Here is a 25,491-nt window from a genome sequence, read left to right on the forward strand (position 1 = left end):
GCTGCTTCAGCTCTTTATACACGTAGATCGTGTAGCTCTCCTTCCTGGATCTCTTGCGCTTCTTTCCTCCTTTATCTGCTCTTACTGACGGCCTTCTTTCAGCACTTCTTGGGCCCTGACTTAATGATACAGATAAAACCATCATAACATGTTTTCAAAAAACATTATCATTAATTTTATGACAACACGGCAGTTTGTTATTCACTGCTCTATGCTAATTTGTAAAGGGGAAAATTACTGTCTGTGATTGGGTGTCTCCATTGACCAACCCACAGAAGTATTTCATTGGCCACATTAGAGCCAATCAGAGGCTTGGAAATGTTAATCCCGCCCACCACCTCATGTTTACATCTTTTTTTTCTTCTATTAACATTTTGTCAAAATACAATTTTAAGACGTAAACCAAGTTGAATCAATATACAGCTTCATAAATCTGATCTTAACAAGGAGAACAAGATAAGAGACAGGAAAAGATCGGAAATAAAATAGAAAAAAAAAAAAAAACAGATACATAATTGAAAAACACTTAGGGGTCTGCATTAAAGTTAAAATAATTTGATTGTTTTGTTTAACTTGTTGTTCCTTTTTTTAATTTTCAATGCTGTTCCAATATTTTTTAAGGTCTGTAATTCTGAAATTGTAAAAGGAGGGTTTGCTTCTTTGCCAAATCATTTTGTGCAGATAATATTTAACTAAAATAATAATTAAGTTAATTACATATTTTTAATTGGCTGATAAATTTGGCTCAGTGACTAGAAGAAGTATTTCAAACTTACTTTGAAAAAAATATTATTTTTTATCTTTTGGGAAATAAATCTTTGTAAATGGGACCAAAAGGAAGCTATAAGGGGACAATCAACAAAAACATGCTCAATGATTTCTCCTTCACAGCCACAGAATGTACAAAAGTTACACACAGTTGGAAAAAAAGCACAGATGTTTGCTTTTGAAGGGTAATATCTGTGAAAAATTTTGAATAAAACTTCTTTAATTTTATTTACAATAATATACTGGTGAGGTAGCAGGAAGATCATGTTCCATAATTTCTTGTCCAGTAAAGTCCATCGGTGTTTACATATAGGAGTACTGGCAGGATCAAGTCTGTTTCTAATAAAAGTATTGTTACTTATCTCTGATCTGTGAGTGGAATGCCAGAAATAGTAGGAGAATCGACTTACAGATAGAGAAGTATCTGTCTGTATGCTCTTTACATCTATCATCTTCATCAGATCCTGTTCCTTTGATTGATTTCTCGCATTTTTTTCTCGGAAAGAGGTAGTAAGTGAAATATTGTGAACCAGCAGCAAAGTCCTAACCGCATTTCCTCTTCCGAAACATACTTACTATTAATTTCACAAACACACACTCTCTGAATAAAGAGACAGAAGAGAACGGGAGTTTATACTTCGCTAACGGACCTAAGTGAAACCACAATCATGTTGGTCAGTGCTCAGCAGAAAAACCACAGCTGTAGTTCATCATTAACATATGAACATGTTCCTCTAACACGTGACACTCAGAAAGTGTGTTCAGTCTTCATTCTGAACAACATATTTACTGTTTCTTAATATACTTCATATACATACTCACCGCTGGCTCACTTTAACTGAACTGAGTTTGGTTCATTTAAAATATACTTCATGTGAAAACACACTAAGTGTTCAGATTCTTTTCGTGGCTATACATAAAGTCACAATTAACCCTTTAAGAAGTCCAAGATGGAAACTGGAGAAGGTAAATTGGGAAGTTTTTCAAGTAATATGTGGAAATAGATGTATGACTCTATCTAGGAGAACCAGATGCATGTAAATGAATTCAACAATAAGCTAGTAAGTGAAATAATTCAGTCAGCGGAGGAAGTAATACCCAAAACTACATGAATTAGACGTGTCAAGAACGTACCCCGGTGGAATGATGATTGTAAAGTAGTTGTGAAAGCAAGGAATAAAGCATTTAGGCAACTTAAAAAAACAGCATTCTATGGATGCCATGATCAAGTATAAATGTGCCCAGGCATTAGTAAGGAAAACAATAAAAATACAAAAGCGTATTTTTTGGAGGCAGTACTGTGATAGTATTGGAAGAGAAGTACAACTGTCAGAAGTATGGAATATGATCAGGAAAATGGGGGGGAATAGAAGGAATTATGAGTTACCAGTGTTGGTCGGTGCAGACATGACTGTCAGTAATCTAGATAAAGCCGAACTTCTAGTACAAACTTTTAAAAAAGTTAATAGCTCAGATAATCTGAATATTGCCTTAACTTCTCATTTATGCAAAGTAGTGGAAAGAATAATCACAGAAAGAATAACATACTTCTTAGAGAGTAAAGATTTATTATCTCCTTATCAGAGTGGATTCTGAAGGGGTCGGAATACAATGGACTCTGTATTATGTCCAGAGTCAGACATCAGAAAAGCACAAACTTAACAAAGAAGTAGTAATAGCTGTCTTTTTTGATGTGGAAAAGGCATATGATATGCTCTGGAAAGAAGGATTATTAATACAATTAAAGTCTTTGGGAATTGGAGGTAAAACATATAATTGGGTTCAAGATTTTTTATTAAACAGGAAAATACAAGTAAAAGTAGGTGAAGAATACTCCAGTGTGTATACAGTGGAGAATGGAACACCACAAGGTAGTGTGTGTAGTCCGTTATTGTTTAATATAATGATTAATGATATTTTCTCTCAAGTTAAACAAAACATTGGAAAATCTTTATATGCAGATGATGGGGCTTTGTGGATTAGAGGTTGTAATATAACATATATAAATAAAAAAATGCAAGAAGCAATAGTTGAAGTTGAAAAGTGGGCTAATAAATGGGGGTTTAAATGATCTGTAGCAAAAACACAGGTCATTTGTTTTTCAAGGTGCCATAAAGTCACACCTCTATCTTTCAAATTATATGGGAATCCTCTGGAGCAAGTCAAATCAGTAAGGTTTCTTGGGGTTTGCTTTGATGAAAAATTGACATGGAAAGTTCATTTGGATAAAATTAAGGATAAATGTAAAAAGATTATTAATATTCTTCGGTGTTTGTCAGGACAGGAATGGGGAGCAAGTAGAACATCTCTACAAAATATATACTGGGAACTCATGAGGTCTGTCTTTGACTATGGATGTATAGATTATATGTTGGCAACAGAATCAAATCTCAAACAATTAGATGTATTGCAAGCTCAAGCCCTAAGAATCTGCAGTGGATCATTTAAAACATCCCCAGTGTCATCAATGCAGGTGGAAATGGGAGAAATGCCTTTAGGCATCAGGCGAATGAAGTTGATGTTGACATATTGGGTTAATATACAGGGACAAAATGTTTCACATCCTGTCAAAAGTGTATTGAAAGAGTGCTGGGAACATAATGAAACAAACTTTGTAAGTTTTGGGTGGATAGGTGATGCAAAGGCTAGGAATATAGGTTTATGTCATTTACAGTACAGCAATACAGTATCAATATCCTCCATCCCTCCATGGTTATTCCCCTCCCCTGCTGTTGACCTCAATATAAAGCGGGAAATAAATAATAAATCTAAACAATTTCCAGTATGTCATATAGTGAGGAATTATTTTGAGATGCATTTCCAAGATTCAGTGTTTTTATTTACAGATGGATCAAAAGATCTGCAGGGGCAGCTGTATATATTCCAACATATGATTTTTATATCAAGAAAAGAGTTACCAATCATTTGTCAGTTTATACAACAGAGTTATTAGCAATATTATCGGCCTTGCAGTGGTTAGAGGAGAAAGAAATAATGTACACAGTTATTGCATCTGATAGTTATTCTGCACTGGAAAGTATAAAATCTGGCAGGTCATCTTTTAGAATGGACATAATTAATGAAATTTTCCATAAGATATATAATTTGAAGGTTAAAGGCAAAGAAACACAATTCATTTGGGTTCCTGCTCATGTTGGTGTGGAAGGAAATGAGAAGGTGGATATTCTGGCAAAACAAACTCTAAAATTAAAACAGATAGATCTACAAGTCCATTAAGCAAAATGGAAGCTAAAGCATATATTAGGAAATATGCGTACTCAGTATGGCAGAGACATTGGGATGATACTGAATTAAGCAGACACTTACATAATATACAAAATCAAGTTGGTTCTGGGAGGAGGGAGAGCAGGAATCGTAGAGAAGAAAGTATTATAACTCGTATGAGAATAGGTCATACAGGATTTAATAGTACACTATGTAAGATTGGAAAGCATACAACTGGGGAATGCATATACTGTTGTCAACAAGAAACAGTTAAGCATGTACTTTTTCATTGTATGAAATATAATAATGAAAGACATCACCTTATTCAGTCACTTAAGATAGCAAAACACCATGACTTTACATTGCCAGGTTTATTAGGGAAAAAAGATAGCAAGTTGTATGATTATATTATTACATTTTTGAAAGTAAGTAAATTATACAAAATAATATAATTTGTTTTGATTGTTTGTTTGTTTGTTTATTTGTTTTGTATTATTTTCCAGTTTGTTTATTTGTTTTGATTGTTTTTTTATATTATAATTTTTTTTTGTTTATTTATAATACTATATACAAATAATATCCTTATCCATACTCCATTCCAGTCGGTGGCGGTAATGCACCAATAAATTAGGTTGCCAACCGCCAATAAACACCAAAGAAGAAGAAGAAGAGGAACTGGATAAACATTCTCGAAGAGGAAGTAAATCCTGCTGTGATGTGATCGCGCTTCCTATTGGCCGCTGGTGGCGCTATAGCGCACGGAGTTCGAATGAACTGCAGCAGAGCTAGAGAGAACTGCTGTGGGTGAGTCCTTTCTGTTGCAGCTCCACATTAAAAGTAAAACATGTTGGTTTCATACTGAATGTCAAGATGATTTATGTTAGGGATTGCACACAGTAGACATAAATTGATTTTAGAGTTGTTTTCTGTTCATATTTCTGGGTATTTTGATTTTTTATTTCTGTTTGCATGAACTCCATAATCTTTTAATGTGCGCCATTTTTCCATGTGCTTTCTAATCAACTGAAATCTTTTCTTGAACAGATGGAGCTGTATTATTAGCATGACTCACTATTCTCTTCTTTCCACTGCTCTGTGTGCAGGTAATTGTTTTCATAAAGCATTTAAGAATTTACAGTGTTTAGAAAATGTTTATTGCAAACTGTATTTTGTAGAGCATTCAATTCGCTGTCTTAATGTTTTCCATTTAATTTTATTCTACAGTTAAAATAAAATGGATGATTATTTTGTACTCATTATATTATACTTTCTCTGTCTACTCAAATTCTGAATTAATGTTGGCATTATACGATCACAAAACATTACATTTAGAAAGAATATTGGCAAAAGTTTGTATAATTTGCTGGAGAAATTACATTTCAGTATTTGTTTAAATTTTTTTTTATTTATTTTTTCTGTACTACAATGTGAGTAAACTGTTTGTTATACTGAGAACAGCAGAGCCAGAGAGAACCGCTGTAGATGGAGCTGTATTATTAGCATGGCTCACTATTCTCTACTTTCCACTGCTCTGTGTGCAGGGAAATAAATTCAAATATCATCCACAATCTGAGTGTGTGTGAGTGCTGTTGAACAATGGGGCAAATCGGGCCAGAACGTGTGACTCTTATCGGGCGATAATAAAATATATATCGTCGTTAATCTATTCTCAAAGTTGGGTTGGGAGCTGGGTGTATACTAAGCGAGCTCTGATGACTTTCACCTTGATATTTTATATAACCGACTGACTGAGGCCAGCCTAAAAAGATGCTCAGGAAAGTTGACGGGCCACTGCTGCGCATCGTCACGAAAGCTTATCTTTTTCACGTGTTTTTAAGCCTTACCGCTTATCAATTTAAACATTTAAGCATCCAATCACAAGACGCGGAAAAACTGAACAGAGTTAGCTGGTTACTCGTGCGCTGTGTTCGGTGCGGAGAGAGAGAGAGAGAGAGAGAGAGAGAGAGAGAGTCGCATATCACAGACAGCGACACTGAAACAAGCTCTCTTCTGCGAAGTTCTCCTCGAAGTCTATCCTGCACCTGAACGAACAAATACAAATAAATATCATTAATTTTTATGACAACATGGGAGTTTTTTATTCACTTCTCTATGCTAATTTCTAAAGGGGAAAATGGCTGTTTGTGATTGCGTGTCTCCATTGACCAACCCACAGAATGATTTCATTGGCCACATTAGAGCCAATCAGAGGCTTTGAAATGTTAATCCCGCCCACCACCTCATGCTTTACACTATCATCTACATCAGATCCTGTTCCTTTGATTGATTTGTAGCATTTTTTTCAGAAAGAGATAATAAATTAAATATTGTGAACCAGCAGCAAAGTCCTTCACCACATTTTCCTCTTCCGAAACATACTTGATTAATTTCACAAACTCTCTGAGAACGGGAATTTATACTTCGCTAACGGACCTAAGTGAAACCACAATCATGGGCGGTTCTACTAAACGTCACTCGTTATGTCAAATCCGAGTCCAGCTACAAGACATCCTCTTAAAAGAGTAAACTGTGCATTGATCATCAATTGATTATTGTAGAATAATATATGACTCAGCATCAGCTTCATTACTAGCTAAGATAGAGGAGATTCAGAACCAAGTCCTTGAATATGTTGTGATCTTTTAGATCCTCTCCTGTGACAGCTTTGCAGGGAGAAACCTTTTCTTTTCAGAAAGTTTTACAGTGAGTTGAAAAAATCCAACCAACAACAGTTGTGATCTGTTCTGATTCATATTCTGCATTTACAAGTGGAAGATCAGAATCTAGAAAATATATATTAATAGAAGTACTGCAAGTACAGTACTGGGCCTGTAGCGATGAGGCTTCTTCACACCGCTGGTAGCCGGACCGCTATGATATTACTATGATATTACTATGATATTACTATGATATTACTATGATATTACTATGATATTACGCAGTGCCTGAAAATAGGTTTATTGGAAGTTACCTAGCTGGGACTATTTTCAGGAGCTGTGTAATATCATTGCACCTGCTGGACCATGGTATGGCAGAAAAGTTATTTGATGAGAAGTTGTGGCCTAATGGTTAGAGAGTCGGACTCGCAATCAAAAGGTTGTGAGTTCGAGTCTTTGGCCGGCAGGAATTGTGTGTGGGGGGAGTGCATGTACAGTTCTCTCTCCACCTTCAATACCACGACTTAGGTGCCCACCGAACCCCAACTGCTCCCCGGGCGCCGCAGCATAAATGGCTGCCCACTGCTCCAGGTGTGTGCTCACAGTGTGTGTGTGTTCACTGCTGTGTGTGTGTGTGAACTTTGGATGGGTTAAAAGCAGAGCACAAATTCTGAGTATGGGTTAACATACTTGGCCGTATGTGATGTCACTGAATGAAAGTATAGTTCCTAGCCATATTGGCCTAAAAAAAAATCGCAACTTTTAATTTTCTGTCGGTCTTAGTACACGATGTAACTACAGAAGAGTCAAGTCTTAAATAGGAAAAAATATAGAAACTCTTTGTTCTTTTTTGAGCGAGATGCTCACGGTCTGATCAGATTCAATGATCTATGCTAAGCTAAGCTAAAAGTGCTACCGCCAGACCTGGACATCGGCTGAACGGATTTGAAAACAGTAAAACTCAACTGTTTAACTCTAGGGGAGTTGGAAATGTATGAATGTCATTTTTTTTTTTCTAAGTGGTGTTCCTTTAAGAAAAAAATCTTTATCTGAGTGAATACATGACACTGATAAACTCACACTTTATTGTCTTTTTGCACTTCCTGTAAATTACCCTAATAATCAGTGTTGCCAGATATCGCCAGACAAATAAGCAACCAGGCCTGTGAAAACAAGCCCAAAACAATTGACTATTTACTACGGAGCCCCCCTAGGTTCTGGGAAGAGAAAAATAAACTGTGCGCGGTTTTACAATCCATGGGGACAGATTTTAAACTGTGGGTACATGTTTTCAATTTGCATCCTCCAATTTACAAAACTGCACATGGTACAGTTTATTTATTTTTCTCCCCCTGAGCTTCAGGACAATGACCACAAGAGGGAGTTAAACCACCTTTTAACATCATTTAACATTAGAAAAGTGATGGGATATCAAATATAGACTGATGTACCAAGTACATTTTATACACAGTAAACATCTGATAATTACAGTTTACACACACAAATAAATATCATCCTGAATTCACAAATTCTTTATTTATTATTGCAAGGACTGCAGAAGATCCCATGTTTATATAACTATAACCCAGAAACAGGAGAAATTACTGATGATCTTAGTGTCCAGCAATAAAGTGTCTCCTGCTCTGATTAACAAATAAGTGATTTAGAAAAGACTTAAATAAAATAAACTGGTTTAAAAACCATTCTGGTCAAAACCATATGAAAAGATGAGGATGAGGCTTGGTCTAAAACATTTTTCTTAAGACTCATAACACTTTAGCCTCATATATATGAAGAAAAACACCAAATTATCTTTCAAGTTGCTTCAGGTACCAAAGTGAACCCATGAAATATCTGAAAATATCTTAAATATCCTGAAACATTCAACATGTTTTTCTTCTACATCCAGACATTCTTGATGGCCCACATTCAAACAAGAACATAATAAAACCATATAAATAATCAAAACAAACTTGTGTGAAATGAGAATGTAACTATCCTCTTGTTTAGTTGAGGAGTGTGTGGGGCACAAAGAGGGTCAATCAAAGTAAAATGTCAAAGTGTGCATGAGTTTAAGACGCCACAGGACAGAGCTTGTGCTGCAGAAAGAAAAGGTAAGATTTTCTAATGAGGGATAAGGTCAAATTATACTTCAGCTATAAAACTATACCTAGGATTCCCTAAATCCTATTAAATATTACAGTACTTTGAGAATTATCATCATCCATCAAAAACAACTTTCCTTCTTAGCATCATATCCTGGCTCTAATAAAAAAGATACAGTAACAGTGCTTATCTTAATTAAAATTCATCTTCACTATCTTCATCTTCATCCGTCTCCCTGTTCTCTGATGCTCCTCTCACAGAGTACATGTGACTATTGAAACACTGTAACATCTCTTGACTTGGGACAAAGTCCTTGTCTGCTCAGTCTGTATCTTATGTGGAGTATGCTGCTGAGAGTTTATTGTCCCATTCTGTTCCTCAGTTTGGACTTGACCCGGCTCATCTGTGAGAAAACTCGTTCTACATCAGCATTGCTCAGAGGAATCACAAGCAACGACAGAGAAAAGAGGGCAAGTGTTTTGAAAGTGTGGTCTCCACTGCTGTCTTTGTAATTGAGCACTTGAACCCAAAAGGCCTCTGCCTGTAGAGTAGAGCTTCAGCATTGAGACTGAGCTGAGCTGTGGTTTAGTTTGTGACAGGATGACAGTCGGACTGAACACAGTCATAGATTTCCATACCTGGATGTTAGCTGGGAGTCTCTGTTGCACTTGTCTATCCGCCTCCACCAAGAAGTCACGGCACCTGCTCTTCATATTTCTCTCAGACGTGCTCTCAATTCTTGCTTCATCCAATGCCATCATGAAGGTGACCCCATAACTGACTGCACCCACAGGAAACAAAACACTGGGGTCTGTTATGTCAATTGCAAGCAGTTGTTCCTCTGATGTGGGGATCATTCCAGGTCTCACCACTCTGGAGATGAAGCAGCGAAAGAAAAGAAGCACAGACTCCAACATTTAGATTGGATTGCCCCTGTCCTGCTGGAACAGCTTGTTGATCCTGTTGAATTCTTGTAGAAAAGGCATTAAAAACAGCAGGTACTTTTTTTTAACAGTAACAGATAATGTTATATGTAGCACCATTACTTCAAACGAGTTATACTTGAAGCCTGCCCTCTGAGAAATCCTGAAAACGTTGTTATAAATTGAAGCAACACCTCCACCTTTGCCTTTTAGACGTGGCTCGTGTTTATAACAGTAATCTTGGGGGGTGGACTCATTTAAAATAATGTAATCATCAGGTTTTAGCCAGGTTTCTGTCAAACAGAGTATATCTATATTATGATCAGTTATCATATTATTTACAAAAAGTGTTTTCGTAGAAATGGATCTGATATTCAATAAGCCAAGCTTTATCATTTGTTTATCCGTTGTGCATTTGTTTTTTATTTGTTGAACCTCAATTAAATTGTTAACCTTAACTTGGTTTGGACATTTTTTTGTATTTTCTAGTTCGGGGAACAGACACAGTCTCTATAGTGTGATATCTAGGTGAAAGAGTCTCTATGTGCTGAGAATTAGCTGACCTTTGTGACGGGAGGCAGCTAGCAGACGGTCGGTTTAGCCAGTCTGTCTGCTTCCTGACCTGGGCCCCAGTTAGTCAAGTATAAACACTAAGACTATGTGCCATATTTCTAGAGAGAAGAGTGGGGCCACCCCAGGAGGGATGAAGACCATCTCTTTTCAACAGGTCAGGTCTGCCCCAAAAGCTCGTCCAATTGTCTATGAAACCTATGTTATGCTGTGGGCACCACTTAGACATCCAGCCATTGAGTGATGACAATCTGCTATGCATCTCATCACCACGGTAAGCAGGCAGGGGACCAGAGCATATTACAGTGTCTGACATCGTGCTTGCAAGTTCACACACCTCTTTAAAGTTATTTTTAGTGATCTCCGACTGGTGAAGTTGAACATCATTAGCGCCGGCATGAATAACAATCTTATTGTATTTATGTTTAGCATTTGCCAGCACAGAGATAAACTGTACACGAGGCAAGAAGTGCAAATAACAATAGCAGGAGAAGCCATTACTCACCGTGCTTGATGAAATATTCTTACTGCAGTTGTTTGATGAACTTGTGAAAAACTGGAGCGAGAGAGAGGAGAGGAGAAAAGAAAACGCTAATGACAAGCTAACGAGTGCTAACGCTTTGCAGGTGTACTGCACTCACGGAAAAGTGAACGATCAAAGTTAATCTGATAAGATTGATCGATAATATCAGAAATATGGTGTGAATTAAGTTATATTTTACCACTTAAAACAAACAAACAGTTAGTGATAGTAAGATAAAGATTCTAGAGAAAAAATAAAACAAAAACAGCTACATGGAGCTACGATTAGCTACCGAAGGCCAACAGAAAGTAGAGAAAACACTGTCCAACAGCGACACCCGCAGGCAGCATTTTGCATCTTGAATCTCAATTCGTACAGCTGAGTCTTAACTCATTTTCAAGAAACATCTAAAGACTCATCTTTTTCGCCTACACTTAACCAACTAACACTAGCACTTCTCCTTTTCTTGTCTTTTAATTTATAAAAAACTTGGCTATGCGTTCTGTACTGGACTAACTGAGACTTGTCATGGCACTTGTATACTGTTGTTGTTGTTCTCTTGTTGACCCGACTGCTTCTATTGTTCTCATTTGTAAGTCGCTTTGGATAAAAGCGTCTGCTAAATGATTAAATGTAAATGTAAATATTGCGTGAGAACTTGCATTATAATAGTAGTAATAATAGCAATCATATCTGCCCTGAAACTGCGTCAGCAACCGGGTCCTTTTTAGACTTCTGGGTCCTAACAATAGGCGTGTGACTGACGCCTGACTAAATAACAACAGCGATTAACCATTACACACATACTAGAACTGTATGAACATTAAATAACTGGCCGTCATTTTAGTACAATGATGGATCATTGTTTACATTATCAGTCATCTTTTACTTCAGAAAACTTGTACACATCCCTAGTCCTACTATGTATGTATAAATTGCTAGGGTTGTTGTATTTCTTAAATATAACAGTTAATTTAAAATAACCCAAATAACTTCATTCAGTAATTCTTATTATTTGGGATTTAAGACAAGTCTGGGGTTGTCCTAAATTAAAGAAGTTATTTACAATGATTTTTAAGAAGATTATTTTTAAGTTCTGTCTTATTTTTTATTTTTTTTTTATTCTATATAAAATATATTTTTAAGAATATTTTTTGGGAATACACAATATTCTGAACTTTTTTTCTTTAAAAAATAGTTTATACAGTTTTCGTGAATACGGCCCAAGACTCTTAGCGGCGATCTTGACGCGAGAGTTGTTCTTCTCCACATCGTAGCCAAGACCAACATTATTTTCTCTGATAATGGTTTTGGTTTAATCATAACATGGTGTCTCACTTAGCTGGAGTAATATTACAGTAAACAGAGGTAAGGCCCACCCAAATTAAGGCTGGTCGAACAACATCCAGTCGACCTGTTGGCAGAATCATGTCTGATCTTCTTGCAAGTGTTTCTTAAGTACATATTTATAAATATGCAATCATTATGTGTCTCAATTATTATAATTTGATAATGTTTGTAGAGATTTGATAACCATAAAAATGGTAACATCTCTAATATAATCATAGCATCAATGTTCACAGTCAAAGTGAGTTCTGCAGATGCTTCTCTCATTTTGTGGGTTGTTTCTATTGTGGGCCTAATTTTTCTGCAGCCATGTGGAAAAAACTGTTACAATACACCTTGCATTGTCTTCTTTGGCTCATCACTGAAGACACATCTTTATTTGTGCGTTGCTGACTTTAGAAGCTGCTTGAAGTGAGAAAATGACAGAAGTGTTAAAAGAGGCCTAATAAAGGTTGAGCTGGTGGTTGTGGTTTGACTTCTGCTCTGTTTCTGCTCTATAGTTTTAACCAGAGCGAGGAAGATAGTTATTCTTATTCTTCATCTGTAGTTTCATAAACCTCAAAATACTACAACAAGGGCAAAAGATTCCCAGCAACATGTGCATGTCATTTTCATTTACTTACCTTCTTAGAAAATATGTTCAATGTCACATTGAAGAGTCTCTGTTTTCTTACATTTATATTAGTTTAAATTCATATTGCTTTATTGGCATGACATACTTAGGTACACACTGTATTGCCAAAGCATTTTTCATAACAGAATAAATGTAAAATAATTACTCCTAAACATTTTAAATATTGTACCAAGACACCAATGATCTACTCAGGTCAGGTCTAAGCCTGGTCAAACAACATCCAGTTGACCTACATGCAAATCGCCTTTTGGGGTCATCTGGCTGCAGAATCATGCCTGATCTTCTTGCAAGTGTTTCTCAATCATTATGTGTCTCAATTATTATAATTAGTTTATTTTTGCAGAGATTTGATAATCATAAAGATGGTAACATCTCTAATATAATCATAGCATCAATGTTCAAAGTCAAAGTGAGTTCTGTAGAAGCTTCTCTCAGTGTTGTGGTTTGGTAGGTGATGTACCTTGTAGTGCAAACCACAACATTTTGTGGGTTGTTTCTATTGTGGGCCTAAAATTGGTTCTGTAAATGGCCTGGATCTTCTCAGCTGCTCTCACTATGCGTTGAAGAGTCTTTCGGCAGGACGTGTTGTAGTTGCCATACCACACAGTGATGCAGCTCGTCAGGATGCTTGATGGGGTGTGGGGCTCTAGTTCTCTTCAGTTTGAGGAGGAAGTAGAGAAGCTGTTGTCATTTATTGGCCAGTGCTGCATTGTTGTCTGTCCGGGAGAGGTCTTCTGTGATGTGCACACCCAGGAAGTTGGTTCAGAGAGAGAATGTAGTCACTTCACCCAGCCAGGTGGCTCACCTCGCTCCTGTAGTTTGTCTCATCTGCTAATGAGACCCACCACAGTCGTGTCATCCACAAACTTAATGAAGAGGTTGGAGTTGTGTGACGGTGTGTAGTCATGTGTCAGTAGAGTGAAGAGGAGCGGGCTCAACACACATCCTTGGGGGGCCCCAGTGATCAGTGTGATGGTGCTGGATGTGTTACTGCCGACCCGTACTGCCTGAGGTCTTCCAGTCAGAAAGTCCAACAGCCAGTTTTTACAGTGAAGTGTTGAGCCCCAGCTGGACCAGTTTGTGAATGAGCTGTTTATGGATGATTGTGTTGAATGCTAAACTGAAGTCTATGAACAGCATTCTGAGTCCTTTTTGTCTATATGTGTGAGTGGTGCTGTTTTGTTCCTCAAAGCAAGCGAAGAAGGCGTTCAGCTTGTTCATCAGGGAGATGTTGCTGTCACAGGTCTGCAGTGGGGGCTTGTAGTCCGTAATGGTCTGTATCCCCTGCCACAGGCTCCAAGTGTCTCTGCTGCTGAAATGATGGGCTATCCTCCTGGAGTACTGTCTCTTAAGCCCCTTTCACACTGCGATTCCGGCAAATACACGGGTAAAGTGTTCCGGCAATGGGTCGCTAGATTTTGCACTTTCACACTGCCAGGGATTACCCGGGATATGTGCGTGCTTTCAAACACAACCCGTAAAGGTCCCGTAATGACAGGTGACATCAGGACTTGACGAAAACATTAGGCTTCCACTGAAGCAAGCGAACGATCTCGGCGTCAGCGCGGAAAGTGAGAAACTAACTGATCTCTGCTTCATTACAGTTTGCACATATTTTTTTTTTGTCGCGAACGTTGATCTTCCTTCAAAACAGCCGGTTAAAGAGTCACGTGATAACATGCGTCATCACTACAACACGGCATTAGATTTGGCTTTTGTTCACACAGCGCTAACCCCAGGATTGAGCCCGGCAATGTTACTAGGTCCCCGACCCTGGTTCAATGCCGGAATCAATCCCGGGAAGTGTTTGCTTTCACACAGACGGTGACCCGGCAATGTTCCGGCAATATACAGGGTCCGACGTGCAGTGTGAAAGGGGCTTTACCCTCTCTGGTGCCGTGGGACAGGTTGGTCCTAGCTGTCCTCAGGCCCACCTCATCTCCAGCTTTGAAGGCAGTGCTCCACTTCTTCAGGAGACTGTAGACCTCTCCTGTCATCCACGGCTTCTGGTTGGCCTGGACAGTGATGGTTTATGTGACAGTTACATCATCAATACACTTGTTGATGTAGGCAGTGACAGTCTCTGAGTACTCTTGGAGGTCAGTAGTGCTATTGTATGTGGCAGCCTGCTTCAACATATTCCAGTCAGTGGTGTCAAAACAGTCTTGAAGAGCCTATTACGACCCTTCAGGCCACACTTGAATCTGTTTGTAAACTGGTTTGGTGACTTTAACGAGAGGTCTGTATGCAGGCATTAGCATGACAGTGATGTGGTCTGAGGCACTGAGGTGGGGGAGGGCTTTGTAAGCTCCTCTCTGTGTTGTGTAAACAAGGTCTAAAATTGTATTACCTCGTGTTGGAAGGTTAATGTGTTGGTGTGTTTTTGGAAACCCACTCTTTAAGTCTGCATGGTTGAAATCCCCAGCTATGATGAGGAAAGCATCGGGGTGTGCTGTCTGCTGCTCACTGATGAGCTGGTTCAGTTTATTTAGTGCATCGTTACTGTTTCTGTTGTTTGGAGGAATGTAAACAGCAACGAGCAGTATAGCTGTATATTCCCTCGGTAGATAAGAACGATTGGCACTTAATAATCATAAACTCCAGCAGGGGTGAGCAGTGTTTGGAGACCAAACCACGCATCATTGATGTGAACACAAATACCTCTGCGCTAACCCCTCTTCTGCTTCCTCTCACGGCGCTTATTTTGCCTCCGCACAACACCGTTCTGACAGGACAGAGAGAAGCCCCTGCGTGTGGATCAGAATCAGAATCAGAATCAGAAAGAGCTTTATTGCCAAGTATGCTTACGCATACAAGGAATTTGTTTTAGTGACATAAGCTTCCAGTACACAGAGATAACAACACACAGAAAAAAAAAAGAAAAAAAAAAAAAAAGGGGATTTACAAATTGCCAAATAAATAAGTGTATAAACAATTGTGCTATAAATGATAATGGAATAGGATTGAGTGAGATGCAGGAATGTTCTAGGATGGAGGGTTAACAAATAAATATAAGGATATTGCACATTTATAAGCATAAGTAGGGAACATTTAACTGTTCATGAGGTAGATTGCCTGGGGGAAGAAACTGTTCTTGTGCCTTGCTGTTCTGGTGTTTGCGGCTCTGAGACGCCGGCCAGATGGCAAAAGTTCAAAAATGGGGTGACTTGGATGTGAGGGATCCAGAGTGATTTTCTGAGCCCTTTTCCTCACTCTGGATGTATACAGTTCTTGAGGAGTGGGCAGGGGAGCACCAATAATCCTTTCAGCAGTCCGAACAGTTCTCTGTAGTCTTCTGATGTCTGATTTTGTTGCTGAACCAAACCAGACAGTTATTGAAGTAATGTGTCGTGGATGTGTCGCCATCTTGCATACATTGTAATTGTAATTGGTGATGAGAGAATAACTCAGATAAGAGCGGGTCTTACATGAACAGAACTACATTAGAAGTCAGCTCATGATTTACTTGCTATTCTCTGATCTGTTCATAATCTGTGAGGCTTTGACTGTGAACGAACAAAACAAAGCAGTGAGAGAACAATTTCTGAACACTTTCTCTTTTCAAGGAGAAAAACAGCTTTAACAGCTTTAATGCAGTAAATGAGTAAATATCTTGGAATGGGTCTGGTTTTCTTCCTATTTCTTGATGTATTTGTGTGTAGAGTTTGTCTCCTCCCTCATCTCTTCTTGAAGTGTGAAAAAGCAGGAAGTGTCTGATTTAGTTCAAACAGTCTGTTAATGTGTCAGTATGGGCTCCAGTGCACTGTCTCTCACACTCTGTGAGTATTTCATTATATTCTACACTATCTTCTGTTTTTAATACAGTATTCAGCTGAAGATTAATGCTTGTGCTGTGTGTAGGAGGGTCTATGAATCCACCGTCTCGCTGTTTATCATATTCTTTATTGTTCAGATTAATGTGATGATATGTTACGTGTGGATCAGATCCAGAGTTTGAGAGAACATGTATTTATCTGTGCTGCTTGTGAAAGATGGAGGCTCTGTGGACGTGTGCTTTTGCTTGGTTTTGTTATAATACACGTTCTTCATATTTCAGGTAGTTCAGTTAATTAAGATGTATTTGTTTAATATGAGTTTGGTGTTGTGTGATATTGTTTCTTTAAATAGACTTTCCATCAGAGACATCAAGAGTTTGAGAACAGTTTTCATCAATTTTAATTCTTTCTGCTAGTCTTATTGAAAATGAATTGTGCATATAGTCCTCCCAAAAAATGATTTAAATCACTCTTTAAAATGACTGAAATTCATTGCAGAAAACACAGTCTATCAAACATCTCACATTTGCTAAAAAATTATGCTCAAATGTTTCTCTGAACTAACTTCCGTTTTCTGAGACACTTTTAAAATAATTTTTAACCAGTTTATCTCAACATCATTTTTAGCAGATGTGTGAAGTCTGTTCTCAGCAGAAAAACCACAGCTGTAGTTCATCATTAACATATGAACATGTTCCTCTAACACGTGACACTCAGAAAGTGTGTTCGGTCTTCATTTTGAACAACATATTTATTGTTTCTTAATATACTTCATATACATACTCACCGCTGGTTCACTTTAACTGAACTGAGTTTGGTTAATTTAAAATATACTTCATGTGAAAACACACTAAGTGTTCAGATTCTTTCACAGTCACTATAGTGTCACAATTAACCCTTGAGCTGCTGAAAACCCTGTAACACATTTGAAGGGCAGCCCTTTCAAAAAGTGCGTTTAAATTAGGTGTTATTAATATTGAGATTATGGACCTCAGTTTTTGAGAGGAAAAAAAGCATTATTTGTGTTTCATTTTGTCACTAAGCACTAAATTATGAAAATAATTTGCACTGTTTATCACACTATAGTGTGTTTCAGGCTCAGATCAATGATGTCTGCAAACGATCAGTCTTTAAAAATAAATTCAAAGTCTGTCCCAATTTAAAGAAAACAAGGTGACAAAAATATTGAATTTAATATTTGGTGATATAGAGCATAATAAAAGATTTATAAGCTATTTTTGTAGGCCGGTCATTTTTTACCCGAAACACAGAAAGTGTAATAAGGTGAGGGAAAATTTTCCAAAAAATGTTGTGAATTTGTAACTCTGTGAGAAAAGTCAGTAGGTTTTAGTCCAGTGTCACAACATTAAGTTGTATAGAAAAAAAAAAAAATTTTTTTATAAATTCTCTATGATTCAGTGATGAGTCAGTGATGAGAAACAATCATCACATTAATGTTCATATCTGCTTGTAATGTGTGTTTACAAGTGTGCAACTGTTTTACTACATACATTATATATATATATATAGTTTTTTATCTAAAGAACAGGTTATTATTTTTTTTCTCATCTCTTTTAATTGGTTAAATCAAATACACTGCTGGACAATAAACAGTCATTTGTGTTCTATATTTTTCTCTATATTTTCTCTATATTGTGGTTTATATACTTTTATTTATATATATATATATATATATATATATATATATATATATATATATATATATATATATATATATATATATATATATATATATATTATCATTTCAATACTATAATAGATAAATTAGCACTGTATTTTTCACATTTTATTATTTTGTTAGCCTACCTGAAGATGACACACACATAAACCATATATTATTATTATTATTATTATTATTATTATATTATTATTTCATCACATATTCGTTGTCTTCATATAGTGCTATTGTCAGTCTAAACGTTTCTGTTTTTTATTCAGCTTAGCTTTGATAGCTGATAGTTTGCTAGAAGGGAAACATCGCACATCAATATTGTGTTATTTCTGTCTTCTGAACAACAATTAATTACTGTATTTGACTTTCTGCACGAGAACACACTCCAGCTTCCAGTGTGAATGAAATATAAACTGCATGAGAGTGTTTTGCGCTCCTATAGACATGTGCGGTAATGCAATATATCATGGTAGACAAGGCAAGGCAAGTTTATTTCTATAGCACATTTCGTAAACAATGGTAATTCAAAGTGCTTTACATAAAAGAAAGTAAAATAATAATGAAGAAAAATAATAACAAGAATAAAACAAGCAATTTTAAAACTTTTACAATTATTTAAAAAAAAAATACTTATTTAAAATGAATTTAAAACAGTTAGAAAATGATTTAACATAATAATAAATAATAAAAAAAATCTGTGAAAATATAGTGCAATCGGTTCAGACATTGCACAGTGCTCATTCAATAAATGCACAGCTAAACAGATGCGTTTTGAGTCTAGATTTAAATGTGACCAGTGTTTTAGCACATCTGATCTCTTCTGGAAGCTGATTCCAGCTGCGGGCAGCATAGTAACTAAAGGAGGACTCCCCTTGTTTTGTGTGAACCCTTGATATTTCTAACTGACTCGATCCTAATGATCTGAGTGCTCTGTTAGGTTTATATTCATAGAACATATCTAAAATATATTTCAGTCCTAGGTCATTTAGTGACTTATATACAGTAAAAGTACTTTGAAATCAATCCTAAATGTAACTGGAAGCCAGTGTAAAGACCTGAGGACTGGTGTGATATGCTCAATTAATTAGTAATTAATTGGTAATTAATATGAATAATGTTGTTATCGTGGGCACTTCTAAATACCATGAATAATTATATATAAAAATTATTAACAATTTGGAATGCATTTTAAGAATAATATTCCCATCAACTGGTCAAAATACACAACACCTCTGTTTACTGCTTGAAAGAGTGTGTGTTCTGATGTAATCAAGCACGCATGGGGAACACGTGAGAGACGCGCTGAATGAAAGCACATTCACTCTCTGACAGCAGATGGCGCTAAATAATGAAATGCAGCCATTACCCTGGAAACCCCATAAATAAAGCAGCTGCACTACTTTCTAAAACGGATTTAAATAGACATTCACATTTGTGGATCTGCTATGGTGTTCATCACTGAGGCAAATACATAAATATTTAGACTTAATAGGCTATTTAAAAAAAAAAATCTGGACTAGAACATGCCCTATACTTTTGATTCTTTATTATTCGTTCACACTTTACATTAGGGCTTCACTAGGTAACATTAGTTATACTACGGGCGGTTGAATGCTTGAATCTGATTGGCTGATGAATGTTCTGAGGTGTGACATTATTTTCTGGGAAACGCACAGTGAATGTATTTCCAGGCAGCTCTCTGACCGCATCACAGTTCCAGATCACTTCACATAGTTAACAGTAATAACGGTCACGCAGTTTGCACAAAAAGGTGTTCAGCGCTGCCCTGACGATTTGATCAGTCAGCAATTAGGCTACAGATGACATGTCTCACTAGCGAGGTAATAATAGCGCTGTTTAGAGACGCACAGAGGTACATTAGCATTCACACAAGCATATTTTAAAATATTGACCCAAAAGAATCATCTGTTCACAAATCGGGTCATGAACTTCTATTACCGAGTCAAAGATGATCTATTATTGAACATCTCGAATAAATAAAGACTTCAAGTTCATCTGTAAAACACATAAAGCTATCGTTTGAGTTTATAAACTTTTGTTCCATGCATGATTCGTATGGATCTGTTAACTGAACGCAAAGTGTAGGTTCTAGAAGAATGTATGTGTCGTGATGAGCATGTATCGCTCACTAGGAGTCGCTAAATGAACGGAGGATCAGTTGCCCTACTGGTTAAAATCCCCAAACTGTATACTTAAATATTAAATTAATTAATGACCTCAAAACAGTGGCAGATGCGTTATGTTGTGGTGGGCTGCAGTGGGCCAGAAAGTCCAGGGCCACTTTTTGGTCCCAGCCCCTGTCTCAAGCCTCCGTTACCAGGATTGGAAGAGATGCGTTAAAGAAGTCATACGCACAATAGCAATTTAAGTTCACAAACCAGACGATTAATTAAATCTTTAATTAAATCATCGGATCGATGTCTTGAGGTGTGGTAAATGTAGTTTATTCACGTCGTGACCACATCTCCACCTCAGGTGTGCATTATTTTTCTAATAATTCAACGGCCCATTGTCAATTATTCCTTGCTTAATTCATTAGTCAACATAAACTGCCAATGAAACAATTCTTCTGAACATTCATTAATCTTAGATATTCAAATATTTAATGATAACGTATACTGTGGTAAAAGCATGAGCAATTAATCACAACAGGAAAATTAGGTACAGACATATCCCTAGTGCTTCATAATGTTCACATCGGCTCATTTCTGACACAATTAAGACGCCGGGTCATTCATAAACTATTTTGTCTCTTTGAATTTAAATCTAGACTTTTTCACACTGTCTCTTGAAAACCTCGAGCTGAACACACTTGACTGAAAACATGTGTGAGACAAATGTAGATTTTAATAAAAGTATGAGGAGTGGAGGGACAGGTTGAGTGTATTCTAGACCCATGCTGTGATGACATTGTGTGTGTTAAATGATGGAGAATATCCTCCATCGGTTCTCATGGAGCATCAAAACAGAGAAACACTTTCAGCTGAAACTCTAGACATGTTTCTGTGATCTGCATTGTGTTGAACCAATGGAAATGATTCATATCTGTTTCTTCTGTGTTTAGTGCTGATGTCCTTCATCCACTCTGGACTCACTCAAGGTATTGTGCTCTACTGATTTACATTTGATTTATTAAATATGAATAGTGTTGTAGTAGTTTATTTGTCTACATGGATCACATGAGGATCACACATTTGTCTCTTTGCTGATAATTCATGTCCATATTTAGCTGTTGTTCATCTTCACTGAGCATCATTTATATGTGTAGCTCCTCATGCTGTAAAACACTGCTGTTTCTGCAGTTTATGATGAAAGTTAAATGAAAAAAAATAAATAAAAAGCTTATTGTAGTCTATAACAACAAAACAACAGTGTGTCATGAACTCTTTTGTGATGTTCAGATCATTTAAAATATCTTCAATGTATAACTCTGGTGATCTGTCATGATGGTTCATGAGGACACACATCTGTATAATGACATGAATATTATTACATAAACATGTGAACAGATGAGAAAAAAAATAAAAAAATAATAATAATTGCTCTGTTACATAATTTCTCAGAATATAGTAGCATAAATGCAAACATGGTACTTTAGCACAAAACAAGTTAAACTTTAAAAAAAGAGTAATTGTTTTCTTGTAATAATGATGTTTGAATGTCTCCACATCAATCTGACGAGACACTGATGGGTTATCAAGGGTTTCTAAAAGTGCAGCACTGGAGGACTGTGACCCAGAGACATGAACTGATTACTGTTGAGAGAAAAATAAATAAATAAATAAATAAATAAAATGCATATGACTCTGGGATCAGATCTCTTGCACCAAAAAATAAACTAAACTAAAATAAATGCTTTATTGAAACCTCTGGCTCCACCTACCGACCAGAACAAGAACTGTTCAATAATGTTTTAATAACTTTCTCATTTCTAAATACAGTTGAATTGACAAAACAAATGAATTAAAATTATGTTATTACAACATTAGTCATAACATAGTACATTTTAACCACATTTGCATCACTATCAACTACATGAAGTCAGATATTCAGAGTTTATTTTCTTCTGTTCACAGATTTACCCAGATCTACTCTGACTGTGACTCCAGACAATACAGTATTCACTGGAGAGAGAGTGATTCTGACGTGTGAGATAACACCTTATTATAATAACTGGAGATATGATTGGTGGAGAGGAGACACATACTACACTTCAATATTACAGCCTGAGCGTTACACTGTAGAAGAAAACACTCTCACTATTGAAGGATCTGAATCATCTGATACGGGTGATTACTGGTGTAGAGGACACACAACTGGAGGATCAGTCTCATCACAATCAAACTCTGTTTCTCTCTCAGTGAAGGGTGAGTTTAATATCATCATCTTCATAAACTCTCTCTACTACATGAGAATAAGATTCAGTTGTGTTTAGGTGTGGGCCGTATGATATTTTGACAGTATGATAACTTTAACCAAAAATATCATGGTTACATTGTTAAAGCTCTGAAATGTGTTATTTTTAAATGACTGGGTAAATAAATAAATATATTTTTTCTTCTTTAAAATAAAAAGATAAAGACTGACATCTTTATTTAATTAAATTGAATTACAGTTATCTTATTTTAGTTATATAATTAATCTACATATAATTTATCTAATTTCATATTGTTTAGTTATACAATAATAATCATACACATAATTTGATTGAATAATCAATTTGAAGCAGAAACCGAATGTTCAGACAATCTTTGTGAAATTATTCCACATAAACTTCTCAGAAAACAGTCAGCTCTCGTCAGAAACACATTCATATAAACCTCCAAATCAATATTGAGGATTTTCTTCAGTAGTTTGAGCATCATGAACAGTAACTGTGTTCACATCGCCAGCGTCCAGAGAGTCAAAGTGACCAGAAGACCTTCATTTTCACTGTGAGCCGCGTCCAGCTGAAATCAGGGAGACTTTAGGGTGATGAGCTGTGACTGCACATGGGTGTAATCATTTAGGAGACGGATTTACTGTGATATTACAAACATACGATATGACATAACATCTGAAAACACAACTGACCGTCTATGAACATCAGTCAATAAAGCATTTTTAAATAATGGCACTTAAAAATCTGAACTGAAATTTAATTGCAACCATGTATGAATACAAGAAATGATTTATTATTAATAATTTATTTATTTTTATGAAAGAGAAACATAGTCTACAGTAATTGCTGCTTTTGCTGCTTGAATTTGTCTTTCAATAATGATGTCCAAGTTTAAGAGCTAGAAGTTCAAATATATATAATTGTGTTTCTCTATTTAACAACATCCTCTTAACGTACAGCAGTGAAAGACGTCTTCTCTCGGGTAGATTGTGTGTTTTCTAGCTGCAGGGCTCTCAGAATCACTAGCCTGACGTCCCGGGGCTTTTGTGTCTTCAGTCGGGTCAGAAGTGTATCAGGACTCGGGCTAAAGCAGATCTCTGAGGGGTCCTTAAAACTCCTGGAGTGAGTAGAGTCAAACTTAAGGCCATGAAAAGATCTGAATATGTTCAATAGTATAAGAAATGTCTTGATTATAATCGAAAGACAAGAGTCGTGATATGGCTGGGTTAGACTTTAAAGAGCGATGATGTCACTGAATAAATACGAGCGCTGCATGTTTCATCAAAACGCGTCGCAGATGTCTTTAACTGAATGAATCTGAAGGAACCGACTCTCCTCAGAAACGTGTCGTTGTCATCTTTATGTCATTTCACCTGTGAGCGAAGCTGCTTTGTGTTCAGACGTTACCGGGTCAGATCCATGCAAATATCAACTCATGTTTTAAAGCAGCAAACACAGAGTTGTACATTAGAAAGAAGTTAATGTGCTCTCTAAGAATCTACACAATTGAGACAGTAATATTTAGCCTATATTCATCGATATGCAGAAGACGGGTGTAAAAGTTCCTTTAAGAGTTTGTCTCTCATCTTCAGTTCAATGTGCAATCTTTTCCCGTGACTGCAAATACACATTAATAAAAATAAGACTTTTTGGTTTTATTTTAACAGTTGCATTAAAAGCATTTGAGTCAATTTTTAAAAAGATTTCTCTACTAGAGGAAAGTTCTCCATCAGATCTATAAACCATCTTCTAAGATCTGACATGTCCTTCTAAACAAGAAAACAATTAATTTTACATTTCTCTAAAACAATTCATATAAACTAATTCAGACACAGGAGTAAGACTCAAATCAGTTCATCACAAAACCACAATTCAGCAAGTCAGTAACTACAAGATTACACCTACGTGAGTTGTGTGAAGTGATTGAGAGGTTATCTTGTTTCAGAAAGGTGTATAACGTCAGTTTTAATCAACACTTACCACAGTGAGATCAAAATAAGCCTCCATTGCCATAAACCAGAGGAGAACATATTAAATATATATGTTCAATAACATATTAGCATGTATATGCACATTTAATCAAACCGACCTTGAGTTGTTTTTGATCTTGTTTGCTTTGTCCTGTCAAAGAAAAAATCTCTGGTCTAAAATATTTTTTTATTATTATTATTTTTTTTTTTGCTACAAACAAGCAATATGTTGTCTTGAGATTGATCCAGGTGGAATATCAACAGGAAGTCCTACAAAAAAGTTTCCATGGTAAAAACAGCTCAATGATTTGCAAAGATAACAGTATAGTTCAGCTAAACATATGTGGACACCTGACCTGACCATCACTCCTAACTGAGCATCCCATTAAAAATTTGCTTTGTAATAACAACCAAATGCATAAATATAAGAAAATGTCAAAGTCACTAAGTTCTTCCGTACATCCCATTAAATAATTACAATAGTAAATAATAATTAGTAAAGGTGTCCACATATTTGTAAACACATGTAGAATAGTAACTTACTCGTGGTGTCTGTGGTCTTGCTGGCATCTCGGTATTTAGGTTTTCTTGTAATCTTATAAATGTAACTTCATCCTTCATTTTTTGTAATATTTAAGCTTTATTAGGTTCATTAAAGTGTCTCCATCAGTTTCAGTACCTGTTAAAACAACAGGAGTCATACAATTATATTTATAAAGTTAGAAAGGCAGTTATAAAGTACATACAGTGTTATTTTAATTTGACATACTACCTTTATATAGGGACAACGGTGTCTCTTCTGAGGATTGATGATAATAGCGTCCTGCTGTCGTCCAGGTTCAGTTCTTCAGGAATGAAGTAGCAGCACATTACCAAGCAATCAGTGTAGCTCACAGC

At 36.4% G+C, this 25,491-nt stretch overlaps 1 protein-coding gene across 1 annotated transcript in view; it reads left to right on the forward strand.

Moving 5' to 3' along the window:
• The window catches only part of LOC128017541 (basement membrane-specific heparan sulfate proteoglycan core protein), a 1,082,135-nt gene that overhangs the window by 138,261 nt on the left and 918,383 nt on the right, over positions 1–25,491 (forward strand). The window contains exon 14 of the mRNA XM_052602945.1: positions 21,308–21,343. Coding sequence (XP_052458905.1) covers positions 21,308–21,343 — 36 coding nt within the window. The remainder of the gene's footprint in view (positions 1–21,307; positions 21,344–25,491) is intronic.

The sequence above is a fragment of the Carassius gibelio genome, chromosome A7 (genome assembly GCF_023724105.1).
Source record: "Carassius gibelio isolate Cgi1373 ecotype wild population from Czech Republic chromosome A7, carGib1.2-hapl.c, whole genome shotgun sequence".
NCBI lineage: Eukaryota > Metazoa > Chordata > Actinopteri > Cypriniformes > Cyprinidae > Carassius > Carassius gibelio.